This window comes from Phyllobates terribilis, unplaced genomic scaffold (genome assembly GCF_046119375.1).
Source record: "Phyllobates terribilis strain yellow unplaced genomic scaffold, ASM4611937v1 Scaffold_2__4_contigs__length_985480577, whole genome shotgun sequence".
Lineage (NCBI taxonomy): Eukaryota > Metazoa > Chordata > Amphibia > Anura > Dendrobatidae > Phyllobates > Phyllobates terribilis.
In genome coordinates this window covers 813,280,204-813,307,734 of record NW_027362762.1, presented here as the reverse complement: position 1 = coordinate 813,307,734, position 27,531 = coordinate 813,280,204, and the positions used below count along the sequence as shown (strand labels likewise).

The window sequence follows — 27,531 nt, the reverse complement described above, 5'->3', positions numbered from 1 at the left end:
ACTAGGATGTGATAGTAGAATTACAGATTTCAGTTTGTGGTGCACAAATATCCCAAAATGTAGTAAATCTATATAAAGAAGTGTGTATATAGAAAGGTACACTGCCAAGAAAAACTAGTACTATGTACAAGTTGAGCAACAATCCTTTAAAGACCTGTTCACATGGGCTGTTACAAACTGCACGAGAGCCAATACTATTATCTATGTCGAACATGCATATGATCGGTAGGACAAAACGGTGATTTGTATCAGGCATAACCTATCCAATCAGCTCATTTTGCTCGATCGTTGGCTGATTGGTGTCATTTTTGCATGTGTTATTAATCTTTAATAAGCATTCCTATGACCACCTACGTAGCCGATTATCAGCCTGTGTTAGTGGGTCTTTAGATAAAGACTGGACTATGAAATGCTATTCTTAAAGGCCACCGATCACCCAATGCATAAGCAAAATGCTTGATCATCAAGTGAAATGATCTTTTGGACAGCGCAAGATATTCACTCTGGTGCGTCATCCTGTGTAAATAAATACGATAGAATACCTCAATCCTGTAGTAGGTAGGTGCACAAGTAGGGTCCAACTACTTAGCCCTACGACGAAGAACTTGGCACTCAAAATGACTCAATAAATCGTGAAATTTTACTGGAGAAGGTAGCACAATACACAAACGTTTCAGTTGTATATGACCTTCATCAGTGTACAATGATTTCAGTGGTGGACAAGAACAGGGGTGCAGTGTCCAGCTTCAATGTAAACCACTACGTGGTCTCATAACACGTGCTGTGGCAGAGGGAATACTGCGTCTGCTGCTAGTTCCAAGTGGCGCCACTTTCATTTTGAGTGCCTAGTTCTTTGTCGTAATCCTGTGTGAATAACACTTGCACTGTCGAAAACCATGGTAGCCTGTGTATGCTGAGTGATCTGTTACACATCACTCAGTGCGCAACTGCACATGGTTTACTTTAGTCTGTGTAAACAACCACTAATCGGTAAGGGTGTGTGCACACGATCAGGAGGTGCTGTGGGTTTGATGCTGTGTGCTTATGCAACGTCAAACCCACAGCGGCCAGATGTTACAGCATAATGGATAAAATCTCATGTCCACTATGCGTCTCCACCCGCGGACATGGACATGCTGTCCCCCTTTTTTTCTCGTTACATGCTTGGCAGCTGTTAGGGTTTAACATCATACCTGGTTTAGGTGCATTATCCTGTGTGTACCATTATTAACATCTTGTATATGCAGTTGACCGCATTGTGTATTCCATCCCCTTTATTTTTGGAGGTTCATTCCCTTGTCTAATTTTACTGTATTTTTATCCCTTATTTGAATAAAATTATGTAAATTTTTACGGTGTCAGAATCTCTTCTTGTCTTGCGGTCATATGCCGCTCTAGATAATTTTTGTGTTATTACGGTTTTGAAGTTGTCTGACCTCATGTTTATGGACTTAGGTTTGATTTAATGCTGCGGTCTGGAAAGACGTGCCGCATGTTTTTTTCACTTGCAGAGTTGCTGTTCTCTGCAAGAGAAATTACATCACTACAATGTATTGAATGCGGTGAATTCGCATGGTTCAATGACCACATGCCGATTCACCTGCGTTCATATAACGCAGAGCTTTGGATGCAACATAAAGTATGCTGCGTCCAAAGCTCAGCCAGTCCGGATCGTGTGCGCATACCCTAAAGGTTTACTTGTATTATAATGATTGGTCGTTGTATTGTGCTGCTGGTCGGTCCATGTAAATGGACCCTAAGAAGCACAGTTGTGAATAAACCATTTACAACTAAAGAATGGCAAGCACAGACATATATAAACAATTAGTGCGGCAAATTTTTTTTAATGGGATGGTTGACATGTGGGAAATCCAGGACATACTGATATCACGCCAATGAATGTGTTAACTTCTGGACTAAAATCCTACTTATTTGGTTCACAATTTTCGGCTCCCAAAAACATACAGACTTCACGTGGGCCAAGTGTGATAAATACCACTAAGAGCCAGATGACCCTGGAGTAACGGTAGAGCGCATTCAGACAGATGTATAAATTGATCTGAGATCAGACCACAATGCACTGATTGGCCACGGCTCTCCTCACCTGAACATGACATACACTCCCTGACAGAAGTTATGTCGCTTATCCATGTTATGTAAATAAAAGCTTATAACCTGATGTTAAATTCATCCATTGGTTTTATAAATTACTCTTTTGAACGCTGAAACCCTCCCAAATTTGGTTTAGGTTAAGAAAATAAATTGGCATCAATGCTGAAATATTGATCATTTAATGGACACAGAATGGTCAGATTTTGTCAAGACAAAAGTTTTGTCGCCCACAGAAAGTAATGTGATATTCAAAGAAATAATTATCTTAAAATACAAATATATGTGGCATAACATTGGTGAATGAAGTTGTGGTGTTATTAGAGTCCTATTTAATATTTTGTGTGACTTCCATTAGCTTGAAGGACTGCATCCATGCTGTTCAACAATGATTCATACAGTTTATTAATGAAGTCATCAGGAATAGCAAAGAATGCAGTCTTACATGCCTCCCAGAGATCATCTAGATTCTTTGGTTTTGTCTTCCAAGCTTCCTCTTTCATCCTACCCCAAACATGCTCAATGATGTTCATGTCTGGTGACTGGGCCGGCCAGTCCTTGAGCACCTTGATCTTTTTTGCCTGGAGAAACTTTGTTGTAGAGATGGATGGATGAGATGGAGCACTATCCTGCTGCAGAATTTGACCCCTTTTATGATTTGGAATGTAAGAGGTAGCTAATACTTCTTGATGTTTTAGGCTATTGATATTGCCTTCCACCTTGCAAATGTTTCGCACACCCCCATACTGAATGTAACCCCAGACCATGATCTTTCCACCACCAAATTTAACTGTTTTCTGGGTGTATTTTGGATCCATACGGGCTCCAGTAGGTCTCCTGCAGTATTTGCAGTGGCTGTGGTGTAATTCTACTGAAGATTCATCGGAGAAATCCACTTTCTGCCACTTTTCCAGCGTCCATCTGTTTAGTAAGCTGTGGGAATTTGCAAATGCCACACGTTTTTGTGCTGGCTTCTGGGCACTGATTCGACCACTGAGGCCATTTCGAGACAGAATCCTACAAACTGTTCTAGTTGACACAGGGACTTGAGGTGACCAGGCCTGTTGGAGCTCTGCTGCAGTGGAAGAGGGGCTTGCTTTGGATTTTCTAACCAACAAATGTTCCTCCTGAGCAGTTGTCTTGTGGGGTCTGCCGGACCTGGGCTTGTCACACACATCTCCAGTCTCTTCAAATCTTTTTTTTAATGCTTTGTAATTGACGTTGAGACACATTAAAGGTGCCAGCCACCTCTGCAGTGGATCTGGTCTTCAGCCTCTTGATAATCAAGGCTTTGGTCGCAGGGTGGATTTTTGGCATGTTGTCAGAGCTCAAGTTGCAGTTCAAGTGAAGGTCTGGGGTGCTGGGTTTCTTTTTATACACACCCACTAATTAACCGATCATTTACTGAGCACTGGTGAGGATGTAAACTAGGATTGGGTGCATTATATGACCAGGTGACAAAACTTTTGTCTTGCCAAAATCTGACCATTCTGTGTTCATTAAATGTTCAATATTTCAGCATTGATGCCAATTTATTTTCTTTACCTAAACCAAATTTGGGAGGGTTTTAGCTTTCAAAAAAGTAATTTATAAAACCAATGGATGAATTTAACGTCGGGTTATAAGCTTTTAATAAATAACATGGATAAGCGACATAACTTCTGTCAGGGAGTGTATGGTCCTTTTTGAAGCTGTCAGGCTCCGGTTGGGAGACCCGCAGCCAATACGGACATTGTGGCCCGAACTTTTCTCGATCTATATGGATGCCTGAATGCGTCCTTACAATTATTGTTTTAGGGTTAACCTGGATGGAATTTGAAAGTTGCAACCAGTGAGGATACAACAAGTAGCTAGAATGTATATTAGTTACGATTTGTACATCATTAGAAGACACAGAAGTTCTTACTCTCCACCTTTCATCTAGATGAGACCTGTATATCTCTTCTTCGTAAAGACAATAACAAGTTTGCCAGAAAACTGGTGTAACATCAAAATTCAAATTAGTATATTCATATAATAGTGATGAAAGACTTAATAAGCGACAGCTTATTTTGAAGACTTATTGTTAGAGAACCGGATGGCACCCGCAGGGATATAAGCACCTCTTTCAAGTTTGATACCCAAGATCAAATACCACCGCTATCATCTCCCTTTTTTAAACACATTTGTCAATTCAGTTACTTAAAGGGGTGATCCGGGACTTGAGGTTTTTATTCCCTACGGCAGGGAAACTTAGAGGCAGGTACCTAGTAACTACCTGCCTGTTCTGCCCTGCAGCGATCTCTGCCAGCACAGATGCTGACTTTCGAGCTTCTTTTGACCTCACATCAACAGCCATCTCCATGTTTTCCATTCTGCTCTGACAATGGGACATCACTGCTCAGGTCATGTTGACTCAGCTGTTCCCTACAATTTGACAGCTGGTTCACCACTGCCTATCAGCGTGACATCAGCAGGGGCGCCCCATCGATAGAACAGACTGGAAGAGAAGACGCTGCTCTGTCATGACATCACCGGAAATATGAGCATCGCCGGAAGGAGCGGTCCATGACTGCTTTGAACTGGAACAGATCAGTGCAGGGCAGAACAGGCAGGTAGTTAGCAACTATCCACCTGTAAGTTCTTATCCCAATTGGAAACAAAGCCCTAAATCCAGGAAAACCCCTTTAAAGCGAACCTGTCACCAGGTTTTTCCCATATAACCTGCGGCCACCACCTTTCAACCCCATATGACAGCATTCTAGAATGCTGCACATATGACTCCAATTTGCCTTGTAAGGCAAAAAAACCCACCCTTTGTTATATTCCCCTGCAGGGCTTTCCGGTCCGATGGGCATCTGTGGTCTTGGTCCCGATGCTTCCCCTCTTCTTGCGAAGCCGTCCTCCTTCTGTGCTTTGTGTGGATGATGTGTCCTACGTCATCCACACAGTGTCCCCTTTGTGCTCCTGGTGCTCTTCCCTCTGCCCTGCTGAGACGAGAGTAAAGTACTGCAGTCTTTTGGCCTTTCCTACCGCATGCGCACTGCAGAATGTGCTGCTGAGAACAATGGTACTGTATGTGCACAGACCTATCATATTAATGATCATTCTGCGTGAATGGAATTGCAATCAGCCTGCTTAAGCAGGCTATTACAAACTACCTATTGGCTTATAATAAACCATTGCCTGAGGTGGGTATTGCTCAGGAAAAAGGGAATGAACACTGACAGATGTTAAATAGTTTATTGAATAATAATATAACAAAAAATAAACATCAGAAAAGGTGCTTGTAAGACAGGGGACGTTGCAAAAAAGTCCAATAGTGGTCTGCTTATAGCTGGGCTACATCAGTGATGTTACAGTGAAGAGGGATACATCAACAATCATAGTAACCGATTCATACTTCAAACGCTCATATAAGATCTAATCCCAATGCTGAATTGTAGCCAGCAGTGAATAGTATTGTGGGTATGAGGTATTACCTGTAGATGAAGGTCACCTAATGGCCAGCAGATAAATGCAGCACCATGTCCCTCCGCCTCCGACACGCGTTTCACCCTACTTCTTCAAGGGGCAGCAGGGAGAAACATACCACAATTGGACATTTTTGCCATGTTCGTTGTCTTACAAGCACCTTTTCTGATGTTTAATTGTTTTTATTATTATTATTCAATAAAGTATTTAACATCTAAGTGTTCACTTCTTTTTCCTGAGCACTACCCAGCTCAGGCTATGGTTTAATATTGCTAATTATGAAGTGTCTCCCTATTGGGTTTTCTCTCACTATCAGGGCTCCTTTTAATTAAAGATTGGCTTCTATTTAGCTGCTCGGCAGTTACATAACAGCTGCGGGTTGACCAGTATGAATGCACCCTTAGGGCAGGTGCAAACATTGCATTTTTGTTGTGTTTTTTTTTCCACATGGATTTGATGTGGAAAATACACAGCGTTTGACAGTACCAGCAAAGTGAATGAGATTGCTGAAATTTCATGCACATATTCCTTTTTTTTTTTCCTTGCAGATTTGAAACAGATTCAAATCTGCAGCCTGTCAATTCTTACAGAGTTTCTCCCCTAATGAGTGGGGAAAAATATGCAACAAAATATGTCAAAAACGTGCAGATTTTACACAGCGTTTTTCTTGCCAACACATCAGGATTTGCAGCTGAATTTCTGCTGCATATTCTGAATGTGTGCACATAGCCTAAGGATTCTTTCACACATCAGTTTTTTTGGACATGCAGTATCTTACTTTGGTCTACTTTCATTGGACCTTGCAAGTCAATGGCCCCATGAAAAAAAAATCTGTGTTCAGTCCATATTTTACTGGGAGAAGATAAACGAGAACAACGGGTGCAACTTAGATTTTAAATCTGACACATGGACCAAAAATACTTCCAGCACGCTGAAAAAAACATGGACTGTTTTTCATTCATAAAGAAAAAACAGACACTCATCAGATTCTAGAAAACAATTTGACAAATACTTTCTGGATTTAACATTTATTTTTTCTAAAAATACAAAAGTCCTAATTTTTGAGGATGAATTTAAATTCATATTTACCACTGCACCAATGATTGCCATATTTTATGCCCTTTTCCAAGGTGAAAAAGAACACCCGCCCTATCTCTGGTCACCCAGTATTATCCAGGAATGACAATTTAACGAAAGCTTTGTACAGTGCCTACAAGTAGTATTCAACCCCCTGCAGATTTAGCTGGTTGACACATGCGGAGTTAACTTGGCATTGTGACATTTGTACTGTAGATCAGCCTGGAAGTGGGAAATGCACTGCAGCAAATTATTTTTTTTTAAAAAAAAAAACGCTAAAAGTTAATTCAGAGTGTCATTTATTATTCAACCCCTCAAACCACAAGAATTCTGTTTGGTCCCCCAAAAGTATTAAGAAGTAGTTCAGGCACCAAGAATAATGAGCTTCACATGTGTGGATTAAAGATCTCTTTTGCTAGCCTTTTCTGACTATTTAAGACCCTCCCCAAACTTGTGAACAGCACTCAGACATGGTCAACATGGGAAAGACAAAGGAGCATTCCAAGGCCATCAGAGACCAGATGGTGGAGGGTCACAAGGCTGGCAAGGGGTACAAAACCCTTTCCAAGGAGTTGGGCCTACCTGTCTCCACTGTTGGGAGCATCATCCGTAAGTGGAAGGCTTATGGAACTACTGTTAGCCTTCCACGGCCAGGACAGCCTTTGAAAGTGTCCTCCCGTGCCAAGGCCAGGCTTGTCCGAAGAGTCAAGGCTAACCCAAGGACAACAAGGAAGGAGCTCCGGGAAGATCTCATGGCAGTGGGGACATTGGTTTCAGTCAATACCATAAGTAACATACTCCACCGTAATGGTCTCCGTTCCAGACGAGCCCGTAAGGTACCTTTACTTTCAAAGCGTCATGTCAAGGCTCGTCTACAGTTTGCTCATGATCACTTGGAGGACTCTGAGACAGACTGGTTCAAGGTTCTATGGTCTGATGAGACCAAGATCGAGATCTTTGGTGCCAACCACACACGTGACGTTTGGAGACTGGATGGCACTGCATACGACCCCAAGAATTCCATCCCTACAGTCAAGCATGGAGGTGGCAGCATCATGCTGTGGGGCTGTTTCTCTGCCAAGGGGCCTGGCCATCTGGTCCGCATCCATGGGAAGATGGATAGCACGGCCTACCTGGAGATTTTGGCCAAGAACCTCCGCTCCTCCATCAAGGATCTTAAGATGGGTCGTAATTTCATCTTCCAACAAGACAACGACCCAAAGCACACAGCCAAGAAAACCAAGGCCTGGTTCAAGAGGGAAAAAGTCAAGGTGTTGGAGTGGCCTAGTCAGTCTCCTGACCTTACCCCAATTGAAAACTTGTGGAAGGAGCTCAAGAATAAAGTCCACATGAGACACCCAAAGAACCTAGATAACTTGGAGAAGATCTGCATGGAGGAGTGGGCCAAGATAACTCCACAGACCTGTGCCGGCCTGATCAGGTCTTATAAAAGACTATTATTAGCTGTAATTGCAAACAAGGGTTATTCCACAAAATATTAAACATAGGGGTTGTATAATAGTTGACCCACACTTTTATGTTTAAAATTTAATAAAATTCAACTGAGCAACATAACTTTTTGGTTTGTAAGATTTATGCTTCTGTTCATAAAACCTACTCTCGTTTGCAGTTTGAAGGCTCTAACTTATTTGCATCTTATCAAACCAGCTAAATCTGCAGGGGGTTGAATACTACTTGTAGGCACTGTATATTGACATGTTAATTCTGTTTGTCACCAGTTTACCATCCTACATAAAGGATATTAAAGAAGTTGTCCACTACATATACATTGATACCCTGTGGCGGCCACTACAACTAGACGGGCAAGCAATTAAGCACCTCCTGCCACCGGAACTGATAACAGCTGATCGGCGAGGGTGCCGGGTGCTGGATCCCGGACGATCAGACATTGATGCTCTATCCTACGAATAGGGCATCAATGTATACGTAGTGGACAACCTCTAAGGATATGATCATCAAGATCTGCAAACCTGAGGTCACTGAAAACGTATTTTTATGGAGTATAAATGTCATATCTTTATGCCGAAAAAGACATCCACTAGGACTTTAGGCGGTTCCATTTTATTTGGACACAAAAAGTATAGACAAGTCTCAGAACACATTTATATTGTTACTATTGGAATACGTTTTGATGCACAATTATTTTTTTTAAGTCACTTTTTTTCTCTATCACCAAATGAACAGCCGTGGGATCGGTTTGTGTGCCAAATTATACTTGATTTTGGGGTGGTGGGAATATCAACACGTGTTCACTGTTCATTTGATTTTTTACACTAGTCAAGTTTTGTTTTGGGGTTGGTTTATAGATTATATTGTGATCTCTTGGGAAAGGGACAGACACGATTTTTTTATATTGAATCAGTTCTCAACCATAGTCAGAGAGGGATTACTTTTACCTGCCAAATTTCTGCCAAAAAAATAATTTTTTTTTTTAAATTAAAAAATTTGGACTTTTAGCATTTTTAGTCAGGTCCTGGCCAACCCTGACAAAGTCTATGGAGCCTGAGTGGGACAGGGCATGGCTAGGCCCGCTTAAGAAAATTCATCATGATCTATGCCACTAAAGGGATATTATGTCAAAAATGTATGCCAGCTCTCATCTGAAGTAACATTTCTGACAAAGGGGCACAGAAATTGTAAGATGCACCAAATTCATTAAAAGGCACATGCCTCTTAATGAATTTGGCACATCTTAATCCAGTGCTGCCTTAACCCCTTCATAACATATGACATATATATATGTCATATGTCGCCTCCCTCCCTTTTATGCGGGCTCCAGAGCTGAGTTTGCATCATTTCAGGCACATGACAGCTGATCTGTACAGCTGGCATGTGCCCCTGACATGTGCACCTAACAGCCGCGGGTGAAATCGAGATCCACCCGCGGCTGTTAACATGTTAAATGCTGCTGTCAATTTCCTACAGCGGCATTTAATATGACCATGCCGTAAGCGCGTCATAAGACCCGCCCCTCAGCGCGTCTGTCACATGATCGCCGGGTGCCGAAGGTCAGCACTCATAGCAGATGAACATTTCTGCAACACATAGCAGGGCTTCAGCACATGCAGCAATAAAAACGTCAGCTCGGCGCTCTATAAACAAGTCTGACCCGGCCCCAGATCTTGAAAAATGGCGGGTTTTTTTTTTGTTTGTTTGTTTTTTTTACAAACACGCAGCTTCAAACCCGCAGCGGGTCCTGATCGTGGTCACATAGCCTTAATGACTTGCGCACTAATTATTATTATTTATTCATATAGTGCCGTTGATTCCATGGTGCTGTACATAAGAAGTGGTTACATACCAAATACAGATATCACTTACAGTAAACTAACAATGATAGACTGGTACAGAGGGAGGAGGACCCTGCCCTTGCGGGCTTACATTCTACAGCACTAATACTTTACTGCTTTGGCAGAGCTGGCACCCCCAGTTCTAAAATTAGGGATATCAGTAGGGCAGTAACTACAGGCATGTAGGAATAGTTTTCAAATGGAAAGCAAAAACCTATATGACAGATTTTGGGCAAGAGGTTATCCAAAAAGAACCCTGAGAGGCATATTCTAGGGCTAGGTTGTAAGGTAGAACAAAGTTAATTGGCAATTAGAAAAAAAAAATCAGATTAGTTATAATACAATCAGATTCCTATTGTCACGATGCTGCCAGTCACAAGGCCCTAGGGACGTAGTGAGTGATAGCTCAGCCACTCTATAAAATGCAGGGGCGTTCTGGGCTGTCAGTATTGTGAGTAACAGCCCAGCCGCCCATTTAGCTCTGGCCTGCTGGGTTTCGTTCACGTGTCTCATTCTGAACTATTTAGTTCATTGACAATGGTTAGATCATTGCCAGTCGTAGTTTTTGCTTGGTGGTGTATGTGCCTTGTTCTCTAGTGCTCTGTTATTCTGATCTTTTGCTGACCGACCTTGGTCCTTGCCTTTGACCATTCGTTTGCCTAGCCCCTTTGTCTCGATCCGCTACCTCCCCGGAATTCTGACCTCGGACTGTGACCGGTTTACTCCTCAGTGTCTCCCCTCTGTTTAGAACAAATTCTCTTGGTATTTGACCCTGGACATCTTGACTCCCCTGTCTCACAGCTTTTCCGTGAGAAGTGACATTCACAAGCGTCACACCTATAATGATTATGATGCAGCGATAAATTGGATTCTCAGAAAATATTGCCCAATTCTGTTTTCCAATCATGATTTGAAGATGTGACACCGTAGTATAATTTATCAGAGAGGACAAAATCTTTATAATTACTTGGATTATAATTATTTTCTGAAAGATTGATGCACTACCTATGTGGCTCAAATGTAAAATTACAGGAACTTATCCTTGTGGGAGCTGATCCTTTTGCAAATTTATGCAAAAAGCTAAAGTATTTGAGAGCCATCTTGATGACAAGAAACACTCCATTAGAGGTATTATAAATGGTCATCATAAAGAAGTGGTATATGCGATTGTTTAAAAATTCAGGTTAGCAAAACAGTAAAAGAACTAACGACAAGAATTTCCAAACACCAACGTTCCACCTATATAGGCGAGGATACACATGCTTCGAGAAATGTTCATTTTGTACGTAGAGATGATTTTATAAAGCTGAAGTTTTGGGGAATTTTCTCAATCAAAATTAGGACCCAGAAGTGGTGAATTGAACATAATTCTGTTGATAGAAGAAGCCAAATAGATTTACAGATTGGGTACTCTGAGCCCTCACGATCTCAATGAGGATTTCTTATTTACAGCATTCATCTGATTTGTACATGTCATGTAGAAAAATATATTAACAAGTTTACAGTGGTAGTCATCCAGTTTCCAGTTATATACACCCATAACTAATACATACCCATCAGAGCTTATAAATGGCATTTTTTTTCTGAAAGGTAGTTACCTTAATATTTACCTTATGTATGCTCATCTCTGTCTCCATTGGCAAATAAATCTCAAAAGTAGAGTTCAAATTATTATTTATCCTGTTATGATCAGACATAATACCAAATAAGACCCCTTCTAAAGTCCATTTACACACTGTCATAATATCATTAATGAAATCGAATATCATGATGAGCTATTATAAATATGCTCCGAGAAATAATCACATCAATACAAGCAACAATATAAAGTAATTTATTTATTTTCTGCATCTCCAATGTTATTAGTTATTATTATAGTGATGCAAATGATATATTCTGCTGCTTCTCAGTGTACTAATTGCCTTGTCTGTTTTCTATATTTAGTGACCTGTGGTGACTTATACTATAAACTACATTTTTACTGTATCAATTAGCCTCCTACTGACTATTACTGTGCTAATTAATTGGTGTATGTGTGTATGTATATATATATATATATATATATATATATATATATATATATATATATACATATTATATTTATTTCATACAACCACAGTGATCTTTTTTATATCCTATAGCTATGAAAACTGAAAAAGTATACACCATATGGGCTTACAAAGTTACATTATCTTCATGAAATATTAGTTTCCATGCAGGGTAGTATTATTTATTTATTATAAATGTGTAATTATGTTACCTGGTGTAAATGGCGCTGTGCTCCTGAATATAGCATTGTTTTTCTTTTCTTCCTACGCATGCATGAATGTATGTATGAAAATCTAATCTTTTTATCCAGATGGGTGTGGTTGTCAACTGTTCTCTATGGACGTTTTCTTGTGGCTCAAAAGCCTAGATCTATATACAGGGAAGAAGGAGCCCTATCGGAGGTACGGAGAGGCGCAGGAACAAAAAAAAATGTCATACTCAAGCGAACAGCAGCATTTACATCAAGTAAAAAAATTACATATTTATGGTGAGTTGCAGGTCCTGTTTAAAATGACTATTGACGTAGGGCTAAAAAATCCATACTTTCAGTGCCAGCAGAAAATTGGTACACACAGATTAAGATTGTGATGGAATATCCTCTTCTATCTGTTCATACTTACACTGTCAAACTGACAAGTAATTAAGGAGCAATGGGTACAATCAATATGTAGCCACAGAGACTAAGGATCCAATTACTCACCAACATGCAATGATTAAAGGGAATCTGTCAGTAGGATCAACCCTCCTAAGCCGACTATATGGGCATGTAGGTCATAGGAAGCTGAGTAATATTAAGCCTTGATATCTGTGACCCGATGTCTGATTCCAGAGAAATCCACATTTTTCTCAATATGTAAATGAGCTGTAAAGATCTATGGGCCGGACATGATCTCTGGAGGCAGATTATCAGGGAGATCTAATATAAATGAAAGTGGGCGTTATCATTGAGAGACATGTAATGACTGACACTTTGCTCTCATAATCATAAATAGCTCTGCAGTGAGATCAGAACTAACACTGTACAGCAGAAAGGAACTTTATCTCATTAAAAACACATTTGCAGTTGCAGTTGTCCTCTCAGTGCTTCAGCTTTCACCTCACAGGCAGTCAGTGGGGGGGAAGGGTAGGACAGCAGAGCTGACTGCACTGTGAGAAGATGATGTGTTTGTAATGAGACAAGGTTTAGCTCTGCTCTCATTTAAAACAACTTATGGAGGCAGATTCTCATACAGATCTATGTCCGGCCCATAGATCTTAACAGCTTATTTGCATAAAATAAAAACTGGGATTTCTCTGGAATAAGACATAGGATCACAGTTATCAAGGTATCATTTTGTTCAGCTTCTTGTGACCTGCATGTCCATATAGACGGCGTAACAGGGTAGATCTTACTGACAGATTCCCTTCCCGTTGATCATGTATAGGTTTGCCAATTGGTGGTCATTTAATAGCCTGTTTAGATAGGCAGAGCACATTTCCTATGCACACAGAATATCGATAATAGTTTCTTCTGTGCGCATAGCATTGTCATTGTTCTCGGCAGCACAGGTCCTGTTTACACAAGATGATGTGCTGCTAAGTGATGATTTTTAAGCAAGATTAAAAATAATTTTATCTGAGCAACCAGTGTTTTATTTATTCATCAGGTAGTTTACAGCCTGTTTACAATGGCTGATTATTGGCAAATGAGCGGTTCAAAGAACTCTGTTAATATAAATGCTCCTTTACTGTGCGGGCATGCAAATAGGTTTAATAATTTAGTGATTGACACGTTATAACATTTCAGGAGCAGGAATACCAACGCGTTTCAGGACTGTTACTTTATTAGGATTTAACCACATCAATCCTGACAAAGGGGCCAGTATGGTCCTGAAAACTCCGGTATTGCTGCCCCCGTGAATCTAATAATGTATACATACTGAACTTGTGTAACATTTTGAGTTATCTTGACCAGTTTCTTCTGGCTATATTGTGAACGACTGCCCAACATTGCCAAGACTGAGTGCTATGAGGTGCTATGCTCTTAGTAAATCTTGAGAAGGCAAGCATACAGCTCCTTGGGGTCACTAATACAACCAATCTGTAAGGATTGCAGTGGAAAATAGTGATTGCTGTATGTTAGGGTTGCCCGATGAAACACTCTGAGATATTAACCACTTAGAGGGGGAAATTAAGAGCCAATATTGTTGCTGAATGAGAACAGTTTTGCATACTTTTCCCAGGGAACATTGACTTACAGCCGTCCTACCTTTTTGTAGGATCCATACTTGAAGAATGAGTACTTTAGAGGGTTTGACGATATAAGAACAATGGAAAAAAAATACAAGGAATGTTCCCAAACTCACGTCATTTATTAAATGCCACAGAAAGGCTGCAGACAAAATACACCAGGAAGATATAACACCAAATATAAAAACTCTCCTCACAAAGCATGCTGGCGATTAATCCCTTCAGAGCTGGGAAAGTAACAGGGTTTTCCCAGCTCTAAAAGGGGTTAACTCCCGACTGGTGCAAGCCGTAAGGCACCTCAGGGCTTGGTTTACCATCATCAACTCAACTGATGGTTCTGCCCGGGCCCACTGTGACATCTCCACAGCTTCCAGTACACAGGAGCTCCTCACACACTGATTTGTCTGCATATGTGGTTTAGAGAGACATATACACACAGGTGGACACCTTGCTCACACAATTACAAAAGGAAATGTATGCACATGATACAAAAAAATGGGAATGTGTCCCTCTCCCGGAGAGGTGTCGATAAAGGGCGAGGATCACACAAAACATATTCCAACCTTAAAATGTTTAACCAAACACTGAACCCCTGTCATGCAAAGGGGGAGGCCAACATGGTCTGTCCCAGCGCGCTGTCCCAAGTTATTTTTTGTTCAGAGGGGGAGGAATGTGGTGGAAAAAATTGGCTATGCTTGGCACTTTGGCCCAACACTGGTGTGTCTAGTTGGCTGTTGTAGAGACGGGTCCTTCCCCGAACCAAAAAGGCATCTGGTGGGCATGGGGACAGAATATAAAGGCAGCACAGGAAATCTAACCCTATATTATCCCCTAAAAGCACCAAGCCGGATCCACCTTTGCTGGAGATTGTTCTTCTTGGAGGGAAGAAGCACAGACATTGCTTTGCATACAATTTCAGGTCATTGGTCTGGCTTTTAAAAACCCCTTCCTCCCCCTCCCGCAGCAAACAGTCGCTCCCTGGGTACGTGCGCTGGGTTACACACAGGGTAGTCATGCAGAGGGGCTCTCCTCTTGGGAAGCGTGTTTCGCAGTCAGTCCCCCACCTTCAGGTGCGGCTTGCACGGAATACCGCATATTTCCTGCTATGTCCAGAACATGCATTGTGTGCTCGCTGTTCCGTTCTCTATCCAAATATTCCTCCAAACGTTGAAGCAATGACAATCCCAAGCACCACACAACAGATAATGATCATGATCTTCTTCTGCAGAAGACAAGATAGAAGCAGTCATCAATATTTTGATAAAAATATTATAGAACAATAAACACCATCCTTAAAGGAGATGTCTGGTGAACAAAAGTTATTACCATGAGATAGATGATGACTTATAGATTGGTGGAGGTCCAACCATACGGGACCTGCTCTGATCAGCAAAACGAGGCGCCTTTATCCATGTTAGAAAATTAGTGGAGCAACGATCAGGCATACAAACTGCTGCTCCATTCTATGGTCCTGCTGGAAAAAGCTGAATTCAGCGCTCGACCACCCCAAATGGAGTGAATGGAGCAGTGTTTGGACATGCACACTACTGCTTCAGGCTAAATGGTGATAATGGTAATAAAAGTGCTCCGTTCTGCCTATTAGTGCAGGTCCTAGAGATCGGACCCCTCGGATCTATTCGTTATCACTTATCCTGAGGATCGGTGATATAACTTTACTGATCAACCCTTTTTACCCAATAAAAATAGTAGTTAAAGGGATCCTGTCAGGTTGAACATTGTCTGCTGAGCAAAAAAATCAGAGGAGAAAGTTATAGGGTTTATTGGATAATATTCAGTTTAATTTGTATTATTTTAAATTCCCGCTTCTTATGCGCAAGAGTGCAGTGAGCCGTCCTATTCTGTGATTGTCAGCCTTCCCTGTATGACTGCGCATACAGAAATAGCTGTCACTGTTAGTACCGCCCACTGGAATTCAAATGAATAAATTACAAGTTATACTGAATATTTTCAGCTAAATATGGATGCTAAAATGAGTCCATATTACACCCATCTGCACAAGGCCTAACTTGTATCATTTTACAGTCACATTAATGATTAAGTTGTGCTAAATATGAGCATAAGATTCATTATATCTGTTTCCTTGGGTTTTTTAAAGGGAATCTGTCAGCAGGTTGTTGCTATGTAATCTGAGGACAGGAGGAGATAAGAGTTTAAAACTCAGATTTCAGGGATGTGTCACTTATTAGGCTGTGCTGTTGTTTCCATAAAATTAATGTTTTATCACCAGGAGATTATCACTGCCTGGACTACAGCTCACGTGAACCCTGGTCAGACAACAACCCCTCCTCTGATAGTCAGCTCACTGTCAATATACAATGTATACAAAAAGCTGTGGTGTGGGCGGGGTTAGCTTTCTGATCTCTGCTACATCTAAGAACTCTGTGTCACAACTGCTGCAGCCAGTAAACTAAGTGACACATAGCTGGAATCAGGGTCTCTTTTCTGACATGCTGCTCTTAGAAGAGATCTCAAAAACCTGGTGACAGATTCCCTTTAATACAGACATTTAAGGTTATGTTCACACTTGCAGTGTGACTTCTGAGTTCACAATGGAAGTCACAATACCCTCCAGGATCCATTGTATGGTGGTGGATACTACCAACGCCTGACAGACCTGGTCCATCAGTTTCCAACATGGTGTTTTAATAGTAAAAACATTAAAGGGAATCTGTCAGCAGGATTTCACCTCAAAACTATTATATGCATATGTAGTTCTTTCAAAGATAAGTCCAGCAATACTTTTACATGGCCAATCCGTTCCTCCATTACTGAGAAATCAGTATGAGTTTGAATTGATGTGCAAATGAGGCTGAAGGACTATGGTAGATCTAAAGCCTCTGTCACTCCAGCTCTGTTCCCTTCCCGGTGCCATCTCCTGCTTAACTGATCGCCTCTGCACTGTGTAACTACAGGCAAAGGAGCCATCGGTCAACAAGAGGAGGTGGCGCTGTGCGGGGAATAGAGCTGGAGTGACAGAGGCTTCAGATCTAGAAACAGAACTTCAGCCTCATTTACATATCAAATCAAACGCTAATTTCTCAGTAATGGAGGAACGAACTGGCCATGTAAAGGTATTGCTGGGATTATCTTTGAAAATACAGAAAATAGAAATACCGTAGTTTGGGGTGTGAAATCCTGCTGACAGATTCTTTTAAATGTAAATGGACTTTCCCATCAAATATGATGGAATCTGTTACAGATGTGAATATAGTCTAATGTAAAGGTAGAATAGTATTAAGATGCTAGCAGTCTGCATGAGAGATGATGAAATACTATTTTCTAAGCAGAAGTAAAGATAGAGACACGAGCATGGGAACCAAGGTTGTAGATAGTGAGTGATGTGTGTGCCAAGGAGGGTGCCACAACCTCTCCGTGATAGTCACCTAATTCTCTACCATGAGTGAAAGAAAGCCAAGCTTTGGCTCTGTAGCAATGAATGTGATGACGATTGACTACTTACCCGTCTGGCTTTACTCTGGTACTTGACGGCTTTTTTGGTGTCAGACACGGCTCTTTCCACATAATCCACAGAATGCTCCACATTATACTCTATGCGGTCAATCATCTCTCCCTGGTGATGTGTACAAAGAAGGGGGAAGGGAAAAGGAGAAACAGAAGAGGCCAAAAAGAAGGAGCCAGAGAAGTTCGGAAGACATCAAGAGAGAGAAAGTAACACAGAAAAGTTGGAGAAGTACAAAAAAGCGACATACAAGATCAGACACATGCAAGTGGTCATAGCCGTGTTCATGGTAGAGAGGAAGCATGCATTATTAGTTAGGACAAGAATGACATTCATATCGAAGACATGGTTTACAGAGAACAAGGCAAGGACCGACCATAGAAGAAATAGAAGATTTAAAGCACAATCCAGTAAGAAAAGTGGAGACAAATAAAAAGGTCCCACAAACATTCAAGTGACCAGAAGAGATGGATATGAAAAGGCACGATGCAGAACAGAAGTGACAACGTTCAGAATACACGGGAGACATGTCCAGGACAACAGGAATAGAAGAAGACCACAGTAAGAAGATAGAGAAGGTAGAAAGTGATACAGGAAGAGTGAGCAAGGGACAACAGAAGAGGGCCAGAAAAAGAGTTACTTAGTTTGCTGTTAAATCTTCATCACTTGCATGTTACCTGTTCTTCTGTGGGTGACTCTCAGCCCCACTTGCTCCGATCAGCTTTAACCTGTATCAAGGCAACAATATGTGTGAGATTTACAAGCCAAGAGAACAAATATACCAAAGTACAAACATTTGGAAAAGGCGGACAAAGACATGGAAAGTGTAACAAAAGCTGCACTCAGAACTATTCTGTACAGTATGGGCACACAGCCGGTTACAGGCATTACATATGTAATACTGATCTCATACACGGCCATGGGCCTGATGTCCAATCTCAACCTTTACTAGTATATTAGGGAGTCATCAATTCCCTAGTATAGACTTTTCACTGAAGTCTCAGATAATGGTCGTATGAAGGTTGAGGGATTACCTTACATGACACTACATAGAACATAGGGGTGATTTTTTATGTGATAGGTGTTACATCTATCTAATTCTCTGCATTGGACACTAGAACTTAACATCCCACACAAAACAGATTTTTAGTATTTAATGACGATGTATGTGGCGGAAAGAAATCAGAAAATTGTTCTACAATCAGGATTATATGTATATATTGTATTGAGTAGAAAGCATGCAAACAATAGACACTATCCACTGCTAGGTAATCGGAGAGCTGAAAGCCCATGGCCACAACACATACACTAATAAAACACAACATGGAAGCAGTTGGCACCTACCAGCTGAGATCTCATCCCACATGCAGCATGGGAAGTAAAGACAGGAGGGAGGGTGAGAAACCCAATGCCCAAGTGCAAACTGTTGACCAGAGCACCTCCATTTTAATATATATCCTCAATAAATGCAATAACAATCCTATATCATATTATGGAAAAGGAAAAATATGGGGAGGTTTATTAGTATACTTCAACATATTTTTTTTACAGGTAAAGTGTCCAGCCCCTATTCACCATGATAAGGATGAAAAATGGACATGAGGTTTTACACACCTGGCTCTCTACAAGCATTGCCATGTCCATAAACATGTCATGCAGCTCCCGAATGCTGTTCTCCAGCTTTATAATTTCACTGTGCCGAGTCTCAATCTCATTCAGAGCTTGCTTCGTAATGTTAGAGTCCATGATGATCTGCAAGACAAGAACAAACAAGCCAGATTGGAAACCTATTTATTTTTTATGAACCCCATGGCTGGGGTTAAAGAAGTACATAAGGTCTAAAATGGGCATGGTGGCCATAAGTAGTTGAAAGCTGGCACCAATCGTTGAGGTAATGTTTTAGAGATGGTAATAATGCACAGGGTAGCTTGAACTGACCTGATTTGATTTTCTGCCTAATATTGCATAGATTCTCCCTATACAGCAAAAACATATGTCACCTATCAGCTCCACAAAACCTCTGAAGTTATTCTGTGGTATCTGGCACAAAGACGTTATCAGTAGATCCTGTAAGTCCTGAGTTTTGAGGTGGGCTTCTCTAGCCTGGACTTGTTTTATGAAGCACATCCTACAATTGCTTGATCAAATTAAGATCTGTTCAATTTGGGAGCTGATTAACACATTGAACTATTTGCTCCTCAAACCATTTTGAATATTTTTTGTACTGTGAAAGGCCACTTTATCCTGCTTAAAAAGGATACCGCCATCAGGGAATACCATTGCCATTAGTGTACTTGATCTGAACAATATTTTGGAAGGTGGTATGTGTCAACGTAACATCCTCATGAATGTCACGATCCATGTTTTCCCAGCAGAACATTGATCACCATCATACTACCTCCACTGGCTTCCCATAGAGCATCCTGGTGCTATTTCTTCCCCAGGTAAGTAAAGCATATGAATCTGGTCATCCATGTGATGTAAAAGAAAACGTGATTCATCGGACGAGGCCAATTTCTTTAAGTGGTTCAGATCTTATGGTCACATGCCCATTTTTGTTGCGTTCGCATCGGTGAGCCTTGAGCTTACATGACCATGTTGCAGGTTCTCCGATGGTACTTCCCCAGACCACTCTTACTAGATACTAAACGGTGCATACTGGGAACACCAAACAAGACTTGCCAATATGGAGATGTTCTGACCCAGTCTTTTAGTTATCACTGTTTGGCCAAAAAATCACTTAGATCCTTGTGCTAATTTTCCTGCATCAGCTTCCAGAACAGACTGTTAATCTGATGCCTTGCATATTCTGCCCCTAACAGGTGTCATTGTCGCGAGAAAATTGTTATTCACAGCTGATTGATGGATATAGGAAGTATTGAAGCATTCTAAAACAAGGTTTCCATCTTTACAGGACAGTGGCAAGTCCAACAGGATGTGAGGAGCTTGTTTTGTGAAAATTGAGGACTTTGTGCAGAGACATGGCAATAATACTGTCCGGTTAATACTGGATAGATGCCGCCAAATAATAAAACAGTAAAATGATGTTGTTGTAAAAAATTCGGCTTTGGCAATTAGGTATTTAGCGCATAGCAAAAAGAACCTAGTGTCAGGGGTGTATATACCGCCTGTACTGCTGCTGCAGATGAACAGCGCCTCATGGGGGCCACCAGTTAGCGGATTTCAACCACTCTGATGGCCATATTTTCTCTTCTACTTTAAATCTCTACATCTGTCTATACACTATATATGTATACAAGAGAGGCCTAGCCAATGAGCAGGTTTGGTGGCGGGAACATGGTGTAAAGAGAAGTGTAGATCGGTCAGTCATCCCCTATCCCCCACCTTACTGCATTGTCTTTATTGCTACCTCCCGAACCCATTAGTCTAAAGCTAAACTTTTGCTATTTTCCAATAACCTCAGGGAACAGCTCTTTAAGAGGCATTTACCCTGCAAGATAATCATAAACGTGCATTGTTAAAAATGCTTTTTTCACGATTATTTTGCTATGTACACAGGCTTCCGATCACCCGATGAACGATCAAAATGATCTTTAGTGCAGTACAAAAGACCATTGTTCTCGGCGGTGCATCGTCCTGTGTAAACAGGGCTCAGACTGCCGAGAGCTATGGCAGCCGATGCCGTGCCGAGTGATCTAGTATAGATCTGCCTCTAATCAGGCATTCAAACCACAGCCAATCAGTAAAAGTCTACCGATCAACAGTCGAATCGCGCTGCATACATTTACTTAGAAGAGTGAGAACAGATGACTCCCACACAGAGGCAATATATATCAGCCTGCACTCCCACACACAAGTGATATTATACAACTGTAGCTTTATATCCACAACTCTTTTCTAATTAGCTTGGAGAACTATAACACTATATTAGTCTTAAAGCGGTTGTCCACTATAGTAGTTTTTCAGTCTAAGAATAAAAGGCTGCAGTCACCCTATGTGACTGCACTCTGCTGAATCGTGACACGGTTCCCCTATTTTTCCACTGCGAGCCGGCAGTCATGTGACCACATGTTTGCGATTTGCATAGTTGCGCTCACCTGCACACTATTCTCATTCTCGCAATAGAATGAGACAAGTCACAATTCGGCTGTCTGCAGACTGTTGCTCTTGGATCAGAAAACCCATCATATTGATGAACTATCCTTATACCCCGTTCGGTGTCTACATCTGGCCACCACCAGAGCTGATAACAGCTGAGCGATAGAGGTGTCGCGTGTCGGACTCCCACCAATAAGAAATCTATGACCTACAGTACAGACCAAAAGTTTGGACACACCTTCTCATTTAAAGATTTTTCTGTATTTTCATGACTATGAAAATTGTACAGTCACACTGAAGGCATCAAAACTATGAATTAACACATGTGGAATTATATACTTAACAAAAAAGTGTGAAACAACTGAAAATATGTCTTATATTCTTGGTTCTTCAAAGTAGCCACCTTTTGCTTTGATGACTGCTTTGCACACTCTTGGCATTCTCTTGATGAGCTTCAAGAGGTAGTCACTGGAAATGGTTTTCACTTCACAGGTGTGCCCTGTCAGGTTTAATAAGTGGCATTTCTTGCCCTATAAATGGGGTTGGGACCATCAGTTGTGTTGTGCAGTGTAACGGGTCCGGGAGGCGGACTGAAACGGGTCCGGGAGGCGGAACCTCTGAGCTACTATACAAGGGGGCGGCCCTTGTAAGGGAGCGGGTGGCAGTCTCTGGGTGAACGGACAGGGAGTTACGGCAAGTGATCAGGGCAGTCTCTGGGTAAGGGGTAGGTACGACCTGTGATGGCAGAGCCTCCGGGTAGGCTAGCAGGCAGGTGGTAGATGTGTGCTCCCAGGTGAGCAAGCGAGAGTCTCTGGAATAGCAGGTGGTCACGGCACGTGACGGCGGAACCTCCGGGCTGGCAGGCAGGTAGGTAACGGAGAAGCGCTCCCAGGTGAGCGGGCAAGAGTCTCTGGAATAGCTGATGGTCACCGCACGTGACAACGGGACCTCCGGGCTGGCAAGCAGGCAGGTAACGGAGATGCGCTCCCAGGTGAGCGGGCAAGAGTCTGGAGTAGCTGGTGGTCACAGCACGTGACAACGGAGCCTCCGGGCTGGCAAGCAGGCAGATAACGGAGAAGCGCTCCCAGGTGAGCGGGCAAGCTGGTCCATAGACAGACTGACCGGAGTAGTAAGGCAGACCGTCGGACCTCAGGCAAGCAGGCAGGTAGCTGATATGCGCTCCCAGGTGAGCGGGCAGGCTGGTCCTTTAGACAGACTGACAGGAGTAGTAAGGCAGACCGTCGGACCTCAGACTGGCAGACAGGTAACAAGTATTCAGGCAGGAATCAGGCAGGTAACTGGCAGGTACTGGCAGGTAACTAGCAGGAAACTGGCAGGAAACTGGCAGGAAACTGGCAGGTAACTGGCAGGTAACTGGCAGGTAACTGGCAACGGGACCTGAGGGCTGAAGCACAGGTGAGACACAGGTGCAAACAACATTGCTCGGGCACCTCCATTTTGGAGGAGGTGCCTTATATATGATGAAGTCCTCCGGCCATTGGCCGGGGACTCTTTAGGGCGGCGCGCGCGGCCCCTTTAAGAGGAGGGGAGCGCGCGCGCGCGCGCCCTAAGCACAGGGGCCGGGAAGGAGCGCGCGCTGAGAGCAGAGCAGGAGGAGGACGCCGGGACGGAGCGCGCGCTGACAGCAGAGCGGGGGGAGGAGGCCGGGCACGGAGCAGAGCGGTGAGAGGAGCAGCGTCCCTGCCTAGCAGAGGGCAGGGACGCCGGCACTACATGCAGAAGTCAGGTGGATACACATCTGATAGTCCTACTGAATAGAATGTTAGAATTTGTATTATGGCAAGAAAGAAGTTAAGTAAAGAAAAACGAGTGGCCATCATTGCTTTAAGAAATGAAGGTCAGTCAGTCTGAAAAATTGTGCAAACTTTGAAAGTGTCCCCAAGTGCAGTTGCCAAAACCATCAAGCGCTACAAAGAAACTGGCTTACATAAGGACCGCCCCAGGAAACGAAGACCAAGAGTCACCTCTGCTTCTGAGGATAAGTTTATCCGAGTCACCAGCCTCAGAAATCGCAGGTTAACAGCAGCTCAGATTAGAGACCAGGTCAATGCCACACAGAGTTTGAGCAGCAGACACATCTCTTCAACAACTGTAAGAGGAGACTTTGTGCAGCAGGCCTTCATGGTAAAATAGCTGCTAGGAAACCACTGCTAAGGACAGGCAACAAGCAGAAGAGACTTGTTTGGGCTAAAGAACACAAGGAATGGACATTAGACCAGTGGAAATCTGTGCTTTGGTCTGATGAGTCCAAATTTGAGATCTTTGGTTCCAACCACCGTGTCTTTGTGCGACGCAGAAAAGTTGAACGGATGGACTCTACATGCCTGGTTCCCACCGTGAAACATGGAGGAGGTGTAATGGTGTGGGGGTGCTTTGCTGGTGACACTGTTGGGGATTTATTCAAAATTGAAGGCATACTGAACCAGCATGGCTACCACAGCATCTTGCAGGTGCATGCTATTCCATCCGGTTTGCGTTTAGTTGGACCATCATTTATTTTTCAACAGGACAATGACCCCAAACACACCTCCAGGCTGTCTAATGGCTACTTGACCAAGAAGGAGAGTGATGGGGTGCTACGCCAGATGACCTGGCCTCCACAGTCACCAGACCTGAACCCAATCGAGATGGTTTGGGGTGAGCTGGACCGCAGAGTGAAGGCAAAAGGGCCAACAAGTGCGAAGCATCTCTGGGAACTCCTTCAAGATTGTTGGAAGACCATTTCCGGTGACTACCTCTTGAAGCTCATCAAGAGAATGCCAAGAGTGTGCAAAGCAGTCATCAAAGCAAAAGGTGGCTACTTTGAAGAACCTAGAATATAAGACATATTTTCAGTTGTTTCACACTTTTTTGTTAAGTATATAATTCCACGTGTTAATTCATAGTTTTGATGCCTTCAGTGTGAATGTACAGTTTTCATAGTCATGAAAATACAGAAAAATCTTTAAATGAGAAGGTGTGTCCAAACTTTTGGTCTGTACTGTATCTCCACAAGTAGAAACGTTACCACTTAGACCTCAGTCCAGTGCCTCTCACCTGGCCAAATCAGATCTCATGTTTTGCATTTGATGTGTCTGCAAATTGAGATTTTGGTTTGGTTTTTATCCTAAGTCATATTGCAAGGCTCGTTAAAGGGTCGATATTGACTTTTAGGATTGTTGCTTCCAATAGGTGACACCAGAGTTGTATTCCTCTTCCTCTCTGAAGAGACAATTTGCATATTTAATTTCCCAGAGGAGCCAGCATGGCTTATAAGTCTGCTCACTTTGACATACCAGGTTTGGCTTGTCACTCTCCACAAGGAGAAACTTTACCCCTTAGACCTATCACAAGGAACCTCATCAGTATGAAAATAATGGACATTTAAATGGTCCTAGAGTCCCAGAACGGGGTTTAAATGTCCTGATTTTTAGCATTAAAGTATTGGTATAATTAGTGTATATGTTACATACAGATGAAGGTTGGTTCTCAGTGGAGTTTCCCAAAGAACCTCAGTAACCACCATTTAGGCCTCACAAGCTAAATAAGAGGACTCATACCCCTGATGAGAAGATGGCTGGGTTTCCACTTTCCAACATGTCCTCCAGCTCCTCACTTGTTGTGGTTCTTCCAGCTGAGTGGACACAAAAAACATGTATGTATATTGTGCTTACATCATACGTGAGTAAATGCTTTACAGACTTGATAAATTGCATAATTTACAAGTCACAGGATACAGTGGTCAGCTTTGCCACAAATCCAGGAAACATATGCTCTGAGCTTGTCAGTGGAAATGTCATCGTACAATAGGAAAATTGGCTAGTGCTAAAAATTATATCCTTCACTGATATAATGGATTGAAAGGGAACCTGCCATCAGGATTTACACCTAGAATGTAAATGTCCTGATGATGGTTCCCTTTAATAACAAAATCCAAATAAAATACTTTGCAGCGATCTAAGCACAAGATTACAGTTATTAACACATACTGTATTCTATACTGATATCTGCTAAATATTTGACAGATATTTCATTATACATATAGCAAATAAATCAAATGTGCTTCATGATATAATTTTTAAAATATGTATCAAATATAAAAAAAAAAAGTGATCTGGACCACAGGCCACAATGCACAAGCAGATGGACGGCCCAGATTGTGGCATGTGTCATCTGTAACAAGTTAGGACATATTCTATCTTCCAACTTCTGCCTGTTCATTGCAAATCTGATACATTTTCTAAGACATATTTTAATGTTCTAATTGATAAAACAATGATATGCAGTTAATTTGAATATATAAAAATATATCAGTTTCTCTGGGTATAATCATTTTATGGATTAGACACCAATATTTACCCACTATATAGTCAGTGCAGGCAAAAGCTATAGGGCTCATGGTAGCCCAACACTCAACTGCTGCCCCTTCTAGACATTGTCATTGATGCTACCTGTAGGTAACATTCAGGACTGCTCAGTGCGTTTGCATCGATCACCCGTTAACTGTGGAGGAACCGATTTTGCTTCTAGATGCCCCACATGAAGAATGGATAAGGATATGTTAGTTGCTCCAATGACAGGGTAGCCCTCTCTGTGTACTCCCGTGCTGGTTGCCCTTATACAACAGTGAAGCTGTTTCTAGAGAAAACTGCCATGTTTTTTTAATCTCAAAAATTCAGTAAAGCATACAAATGATTAGAGTGACATTCTAGAAGTTTTGATCTGTGGAGGTTTGGATGATGAGACCACCACAGATCATGAAAACGAAGAGGCAGGATTCAGCTTTCGTAAAGACAATAGATGCTCTGCGGAGTGCTTCTTCTGCTTTGTTTCAGAGGTCATTTTGGGTCTTAGCATTGAGACCCCCACTGATCAAAATTTGGCAGCATGTCAAAACTTTTTTTTTAAAATGAGAGGTATCCTTTAAGTTAATTAAAAGAAAGCACCAACCAGTCATAGAGAAACATACTATAGTATCATTACTTATGGTTACATTACTGATAGTCTGTTGCTCCCTAATTGAAAAGAACACTGTTTAAATTCATATTAAAATGAGGCTTGAGTGCTCTAGGAGTGTCATAGCACTTCCCAAGCCGCCCCAGCTCTGTTCCCCTCCCAGTCCCCCTTTCCTCTGCCAGTGAGCTGTCATTCAAGCAGAGGATGATGGGCCTGCATGGGAAATATAGCCGAGGGGGCAAAGGCTGAGGAAGTGCCTTTACACCAGGGCTGTGGAGTCTGAGTCGTGGAGTCGGTGTCCATTTTGGTGGAGTCGGAATTGGAGTCGGTATAAAATGGACCGACTCCAACTCCTAAAATATATAATAAATTGGGTACAGTAGTTCAATGCATTTTGTGGGGAATATTTTTTTCATAAGAATTTGGGAAAGTTATGAAATGTCCTATAAATGTCTGTCCTATTCCTGATCTAAGGGTCTAGACTTTTAGCTGAGATAAATCTGTGCTACAGTAAATTTATTACTTAAACATGAGCCGTGTATGAGGGAGTCGGAGTTGGAGTCGGAGGTTTGGCTTACCGACTCCACAGCCCTGCTTTACACGCCCAAAGCACTTAAGCCTTATTAATATATGAGTTAAAACAGTGTTGTTTTTTTCAGTGAGTGAGCAACAGATTGCATTAGTAATATAGATGATATTATGTTTCAGAGAGTAATATTAACATGAACAGTTTGAGGGTCTGGATCATACTGACAGGTTCCTTTTAAGTCTGCCAGGTGATGTATTAACTGTATATGCAGCCATTTC

The 27,531-nt window shown here is 42.0% G+C and overlaps 1 protein-coding gene across 3 annotated transcripts in view; it reads right to left on the bottom strand.

The window, feature by feature from the left end:
* Window positions 1–14,331: 14,331 nt before the first annotated feature.
* Window positions 14,332–27,531, bottom strand: part of STX1A (syntaxin 1A) — a 190,421-nt gene continuing 177,221 nt past the window's right edge. For 2 of the 3 annotated variants that reach the window (XM_073667618.1, XM_073667617.1), the window contains 4 exons: window positions 25,329–25,402; window positions 19,324–19,461; window positions 17,710–17,820; window positions 14,332–15,450 (listed from right to left, as the gene is read on the bottom strand). In XM_073667618.1, coding sequence (XP_073523719.1) covers window positions 15,373–15,450; window positions 17,710–17,820; window positions 19,324–19,461; window positions 25,329–25,402 — 401 coding nt within the window. In that variant the 3' untranslated portion in view covers window positions 14,332–15,372. The other variant, XM_073667619.1, reaches the window with a different exon arrangement.